General features: G+C 43.4%; 1 protein-coding gene across 1 annotated transcript; it reads left to right on the forward strand.

The window, feature by feature from the left end:
• LOC130712715 (uncharacterized) lies at nt 1-1,374 on the forward strand. Its single transcript, XM_057562537.1, has one exon. The coding sequence runs from the start codon at nt 1-3 to the stop codon at nt 1,372-1,374; it is 1,374 nt and encodes a 457-aa protein (XP_057418520.1).
• Nucleotides 1,375-7,812: the final 6,438 nt, after the last annotated feature.

Genomic DNA, 7,812 nt, shown 5'->3' on the forward strand with positions numbered 1-7,812 from the left:
ATGTCTGCTAGGGTTTCCAACGTCTCTGGCGCCGCCGGCGGCCCATCACCGGAGGAGCGAGACCTCCATCGTCGGAACACGTACAAGGCCGCGGAAGATGATACAGGTGGGGTGCCGCTGAGAAAGCCCATCTCCTATAAGGATATCTGCTCGGGCATTAATGGTAAGACCTCGCTTCAGGAAGAGGAGGAGCCTCTTGATTATGCTGGTTCTGGGTCTGATATGGAGGACGAGGACGAGGGCGAGGAAAACGAGGTGGACATGGAACCGCGGGAAATTGATCCTTTGTGCCCTGTGATCAAGATCACAAAGCAGGAATTGCGTGAGGCCCGAAGTCCATGGAAGAAAGCTGTCATCGTCCAACTCTTGGGGAAGAAGATGGGGTTAGGCTTCATGCGTACGCGTCTGCAGAACCTTTGGCAACCGTTGGGCAGTATGGAGATCATTGACCTAGCACATGGCTATTTTGTTGTGAGGTTCAATAATTTAGAGGACTATCAGCACGTGTTTGATGGTGGCCCCTGGGTCATTTTGGGGCATTGCTTGGTGGTTCAACAATGGAAGCCAGAATTCATTCCGGCGACAGCAGAGCCTGGGAAAGTGGCTGTTTGGATTCGTATCCCTGACTTTCCAGTGGAGTACTATGGGAAACATTTTCTTTGGAGAATTGGTGAGTCCATTGGAAGAATGATCAAAATTGATGCCCACTCCATACGACGAGAACATGAAGATGGTACGGTGGTTGGGGGTAGTGGAAGAGGGAGTTTTGTTCGCCTTTGTGTGGAAGTTGACTTGAGGAAAACCCTGATTGCTAAATTTGAATTCCATGACTTGGTCTATAAGGTAGAGTATGAGGGGTTGAATCAGATCTGCTTCCATTGTGGTAGATTTGGCCATCGGCTAGACAATTGTTCCCTTCTGGCAGCGGTGCCAGGTACTGCAGGAATGGAAGAGAAGGAAGGGCCTCGTGTGAGGCCGGAGGCGGAGGAGAGCCAACCGTTTGGGGAGTGGATGATTGTCAAGCGTCCCCAGAGAAAGGCGCCAATTCCGGCGCACAAGAAAGGAAACCAGGCGTGGAATTCTGGGCAGAGTAGCAAAAATTCTGGCTCCAGATTTTCTGCCCTGGCCAATGGAAGTAATGATATGGTGGGCCCAAGTCATAGTCGAAGTGATACCCAGAAAGGAAATTCCGAGGTTATTGCTATTAATGATGACGTTGAGACAGTTACGGATCCAAATAAGTCAGGTAATGTTAACAAGGAAGATATGGGGAAGGTAACTACCAATCAGGAGCAACCTACTAATTCTGTAGAGGATACTACCATGCAACACGTGGGGCCTACAAAACCGTTAACAAATATTTGCTGCACCTAATATTGAGACTGATATTTTGGGATCACGTGTGGTACAACAGAATGAAGAGAAACAATTGAGAGCCGTTGATAACCCTGTGGGGTCGGAGCCACGTCATCAGTCCAGAGTTAACTTCTCTGTAGAGAGAGAAAAAACTGAATCTGGAGGGGGAGTGCATGGCAAGAAAATACATGTTGGAGGAACAAGCCCTAAAAGTAATTGTACTGGGGTGGCTACGACCAGGAGGGACAGCAAGGGGTTACCTAAGATGACCAAGTATAAGGAAACCCATGGTAGTGCCCATGCCTCTGTTCGACCGCCAGAGGGTGGATGTATGCAAAAAGAAGATGCCACAAGCAAGGATGGGAGTACGAATTCAGATGGCAAGATGCGACGGGAACGAGAGAGGAGTTTATCTCCTGGGGCCTCTAAGAGGTCTAGTTAAGAGACCTACCACCCTCTCCAAGTTTTTAATGTTAGGGTTCGAAGATTTTTCTATCTTTGTGTGGAATGTTAGAGGAGCGCTAAGCTCTAATGCTAAGCTTGCTCTCAAAGAGTATATTAGAGTGAATAGACCAGACATTGTAGTCTTGGTTGAGACCCACTGTCAGTTCCATAGGGCCCAACGGTTCTGGAGGGCACAGGGTTTCCTGCCTAGTTGCATTGTTGAAGCTACTGGGCACAGTGGAGGAATCTGGGTATTGTGCCACCAAGGCTCAAATGCCCGTATTTCTTTGGTGGATTCTATGGCTCAGATTGTAACCTTTGATATTGAGATAGGTGCTTTCTCTTGGACTTGTTCTGCAGTTTATGCAAGCCCTATACCAGTCAATCGTGAAGCGTTATGGGGATACATGGCTCAACTTCGAGATAGGGTAACAAAACCTTGGATGGCAGTAGGAGACTTTAATGAGGTTCTCTATCCCTCTGAGGTCCGAGGAGGAGCTTTTACCCAAGGCAGGGCGTTGCTCTTTGCTGAGGCTCTTGAGAATTGTGACATGCTTGACCTTGAGGCTAAGGGCGGTTTGTTTACTTGGCACAGGAAGGAGAGAGGCATACTGAGCATTTCCAAGCGTCTTGATAGAGCTATTGCTGATTGTTCTTGGCGTTTGACTTTCCCAGAAGCATATGTGGAAGTCTTGACTCGAGTTTATTCGGATCACAATCCTCTCTTGGTCCGTTGCCATGCTCCTTCTCCTAGCCCCATGGAACGTCCTTTCCGTTTTCTGGCTGCCTGGGTGGACCACGAGGAGTACCGAGGAGTCGTGGCTAATGCTTGGAGAAGCCTGGGAGGTGATGTCCAAGGTAAGCTCTCTCGGGTCCAAACAGATTCACTATGGTTTAATAAGCATACCTTTGGAAATATTTTCCAAAGGAAACGACATGTAGAGGGCAGACTTAAAGGCATTCAAAGAGATCTTGATATGGAAGTTCGCCCTAGCATGGTTCGTTTAGAGGCCCAGTTACAAGGAGAGTATCGGGAGATTCTTCGTCAAGAGGAACTCCTTTGGTACCAGAAGTCCCGTGAGCAATGGGTGCGCTTTGGGGATAGGAACACTAATTTCTTTCACGCTCAAACGGTAATTCGGCGTAAGAGGAATAAGATCCACAGGCTGCTCCTTAGAAATAACACGTGGAGTACAGATGAGGCAACACTAAGGACGGAGGCCCAGGGTTTTTTCCAGGAGCTTTTTGGTGCTGCTAGGGATGGCATTCATCATGAGTACGAGGTGAGCAACATGCCTCATATCCCGAATGTGTGTGCTGCAGCTTTGCTTGAACCTGTGTCTCTTGAAGAGGTTCGGCGAGCTCTTTGGTCTATGAAGTCTTTCAAGGCCCCTGGGCCGGATGGTTTCCAACCAGTGTTTTTCAAGAAGTATTGGGACATTGTGGGTCAGGATATTTGGAGGTTGGTGAGCTCTGCATTTTCTTCAGGTTCTATTGAACCTTCTCTTGCAGAAACCCTGGTGGTGCTTATTCCAAAGGTAGATGTACCTACTAATATCAAGGAATTCCGTCCGATAAGTTTATGTAATGTGACCTATAAGATCATTACGAAGGTCTTGGTTGCTCGTATCAGGCCCTTCTTGGATCAGTTTATTGGGCCTCTCCAGTCCAGTTTTGTTCCTGGGAGAGGAACAACCGATAATGCAATTCTTGCTCATGAGGTGATCCACCACCTAAATAATTCCCATGCAAAAAAGGGGTCCATGGCGCTAAAGATTGATCTAGAAAAAGCATATGACAAGCTTTCTTGGAGTTTTTTGGAAGGTACCCTTAGGGACTTGCACTTCCCGGATAGCATTGTGAGATTGATCATGAGTTGTGTGACTTCGTCTCGTTTGGCTCTTTTGTGGAATGGCTCTAAATTGCCTTGGTTCTCTCCAGGGAGGGGATTGCGTCAGGGTGATCCCATGTCCCCGTATCTTTTTGTCATGTGCATGGAAAAATTATCTGTTCGTATTCAGAATGCGGTTCATGATCAGATTTGGCACCCGATTAGTGTTTCAAGAGGAGGCCCATCTCTTTCCCACTTGTTCTTCGCGAATGATGTTCTATTATTTTGTAAAGCTGAGCATAATCAAGTTGAGCTTGTGGCTAGGATGCTTGGGGAGTTTGGTGAAGCGTCTGGTTTGTATGTTAATGTTGCAAAGTCTAAGGCTCTTTGTTCTCGTGGGGTTCCCGCAACTCTTAGGAGAAATTTAATGGATTCTTGCCCTATCCCTTTTACTCGTGACCTTGGTAAGTACCTAGGATTTCCCTTGGCAAGCGGCCGTGCTTCTCATGACAAGTTTAAGTTCTTAATTGATCAAGTGTCTCGACGGTTGGCTTCCTGGAAGAGTCGTCTGTTGAATACTGCTGGTCGCATTTGCCTAGCTAAATCCGTTCTTGCGGCCATTCCCACATATACCATGCAGGTTGTGCGGCTTCCCAGGAGAACTACGACGTGCCTTAATAGAATCACTCGAAGTTTTATCTGGTCTAGAAATTCTGGGGGGAAGGGTTGGCATTTGTTAAATTGGGAGACTTTGGTCTTACCCAAGCATGCTGGGGGTGTTGGTATGAGGGATGCTGCTCATGCTAATACCTCTCTAATGGGGAAGCTTGTTTGGTCTCTCCTTCAGAATTCTGAGAAACTTTGGGTCCGGGTGTTGGCTCATAAGTATCTTGGTAATGGGTCGGTGCTAGAGGCAACAACGAGCCCGAGCTCTTCTTCTCTCTGGAAAGGAGTATTAAAGGCTAGGGATGTTTTGAAAACGGGGTTTGAATTCAAGTTGGGTAATGGAAGGACCTCGTTTTGGTTTGAAGATTGGTCCGGCCATGGAGCTTTGGGGCGGTGCATCCCTTTCATTCATATCTCTGATTCTGCTTTGACGCTGGCGGATGTGTTAGTGAATGGTTCCTGGAATATATCGCGGCTAGCTACCATTGTTCCGAAATATGTCCAGCAACGTCTTGTGGAAATCCAACCTCGGACAAGGGCTAATATTGATGACCATTGGGTTTGGAAGCATAGCTCGAAAGGAGTGTATACAGCGTCAGATGCTTATGCCTGGATGTGCCATTCTGGACCCCAGCTCCCTTCAGCAGATTCTTGGTCGTGGCTTTGGAAGACACGAGCTCCTGAGAAGGTTCGTGTGTTTCTGCTCCTGCTTTTGCATGGTGTGATCCAGGTTAATAGCCATAGATTCCGTTGCCATCTCGCAAATTCTCCTGCTTGCCCCCGGTGTTCACACCATCTTGAGGATGGGCTTCACTGTCTTCGTGACTGTCCCTATTCGCGGGAAGTCTGGTCTAGGTTGAACGCGCTCAACTGGTCGAGGTTTGCAGCTGATAATGTGAAGGACTGGGTGCGTTACCAGGTACAGGGGCCTCATGCGACGTTATTTGTCGCGGCCATATGGGGTCTTTGGCGTTGGAGAAATATCTCAGTGCTAGGAGATAATGATTGGACTGTTGATGTAGTGGTTCGTTGGATTCTCCAAGAGCGTAAGGAGTATGAGATGTGGCTTGGGAACGGGACAGGTCTCGAGGCAGGTACGGAAGTTGTTCGATGGAAGCTCCCCCCATCTGGTTATTGTAAGCTCAATACTGATGGGGCCTATAGTCATAGCCAGCAGCGTATGGGGTGTGGAGGGCTTGTTAGAGACACTGGCGGAGCTTGGGTTAAAGGCTTTATGGCTGGTAGTGGTGGAGGGGATCCTCTTATGGCAGAGATCCTAGCTTTGAAGATGGGCCTTACCCTCTTGTGGGATAATGGCATTAGATCTGCATTGTGTGAAGTGGACTGCAAGGAGATTGTTGACACGCTACATGGTGATCATTACCACTTTCATCAGCTAGCTACTGAGTTTGGGGAGATTAAGACGTTGATGAATCAAGAATGGACCATCCAGATTACTCATATTCCTCGTAGTGCGAATGATGCAGCTGACTGTCTAGCAGAGCTGGGAGCTGTCCGCCAGTGTAACATTCTTTGGTTGGAGGATCCTCCTCCTGAGCTTAATCCCATCTTGGCTAGGGATCTGTTAGCCTTGTAGCTTTTCTTGTCTTTTCTATTTTCCGATGTACCAAAAAAATAAATAAATATTAATGTCTATTATTTTAAAATTCAATCAAGTAAGATAATTTCTAAATTTTAATTAATAAATACTTAAATTTAATCAAATAAAATTTAAAGAAACTATTTGAGTGGGGAGGTCCAGGGATCAATCACTCGAAGGTGCAATTTATTTTTCCGATTTAAAAAAAAAGAAACTATTGAGATTTGTAGAGATTTATTTATTTATTACTGGATTTACTCCTAATTTATTATTTTTTTTTAACTAATTTATTATTATTACTACCATAAATACCTTAGTTATTATATAATATTATTACTAAAATTACCTTAGTTTTTGTATTGTATCTTTTTTGTTACAGGAGGAAATCGTTTTTGTATAGTATAACTAATATGACAAAAACGATAATTAATATGATATAAATACTATACAATATGATTTAATTATATCATATTAATTATCGTTTTTGTACAGTATAATTAATATGATATAATTAAATCATATTAGTTTTAAATATGGTTTAATTTATTTATGTTTAATTATGTGTAAATATTTAGTTATTTAGGTTTGTATATTATTTCCTTGGAGGCATATCAGGTGAGAGGAGTGTGCTAATGTGAGAGGTGAGAGCATTCAATAACAACCTTTAGATATTAATTAACAGCTGAGATTTAGTGTAACCTAAAACAGTCCACGTCATCCCACTCACTTGAGTTTCTCACCCCCACGCGCATCATCTTCTACCCTGCGCACAACGATTACCCACATGCCTCCATTCCCTTTCTGTCTTCGCTAAGGTAAAATAAGCCTCTATTCCCCTTCCTCGTGATCTTTTTCTCCCCAATGGACTTGTCCCACAACTCATCGTCTTCGCTGGAGATCGACGACACCGACGTCGGATTCCACTCGATCTGAGGCAGATTCCCGTTCACACAAAGCCTCCACCGATCGCCAATTGTTGAGGTCCAACAACTGGTGGGTCACAGAGAGGTGAAAGAGGTAGGCGATTTGTTCTAGAAAATGGGAAGATGAAGGAGTGCGCGTGAGGTTGGGAAAGTAGGATTTTCAATATGATTAAATCCTGGCCATTTATTTTGATCCAAGGGTTGTCATTAAATACTCTCATCTCTCACAATAGCACACTCCTCTCACCTGATATGCCCCCTTATTTCCTTAATTATATTTATGTTGTTGACTTCTTGTTTTCTATTTGAGATTTGTAGAGATTTAGTTCTCTATTTATGGATTTACTCCTGATTTATTATTTATTATTACCATAAATACCTTAATTACTATATTATTATTATTATTATAATTATTGTAATTATATTAGTTTTTTTTTAATAGCTCGTAAATATATTAGTATCAATATCAATCAATATATATATATATATATATATTAGAAAGAAGTTCTATCAGGCTGATTTGGTGAGGTGGCAGCACCAGCCTAATTCTCATTAAAAAAATTTCACATCTCAATTTATTAGATAACAAATTTCATGTGTCTATTATATTTGTTTGATAGCTTCTCTACTATTGTGTTATTTTATCTTGAAACCGAATTTTAAAAAATTTGCCCAACTATCTAAGATTTACCTAGATTACTCCTTACTAAATTTATTTTCAAAACAAATCTTTAAACGGTTGGGGCCTAATTTACTGCATATTTACAGGAATTCATTGATTTCTCCTTTTATTCTTTCTCATGATCTACAATATAAAAATAAAATATATAGTGCTGAGATTATAATCCATTAAAATTTTAAAAGATTTTCCCTAATTATCTAAGATACTGCATCAATCATCTCCTCCCCAATATATCAATATCAATATCAATATATATTAGAAAAGAATTAGATAGCTTCTCTTCTATTGACACGTGTTCCCTGATTCCAAA

This window comes from Lotus japonicus, chromosome 1 (genome assembly GCF_012489685.1).
Source record: "Lotus japonicus ecotype B-129 chromosome 1, LjGifu_v1.2".
In the NCBI taxonomy this organism is placed as follows: domain Eukaryota; kingdom Viridiplantae; phylum Streptophyta; class Magnoliopsida; order Fabales; family Fabaceae; genus Lotus; species Lotus japonicus.

What these genes read in the sequence shown, in the direction of transcription:
- LOC130712715 (XM_057562537.1), top strand. Translation starts at nt 1, where the DNA reads ATGTCTGCTAGGGTTTCCAACGTCTCTGGCGCCGCCGGCGGCCCATCA.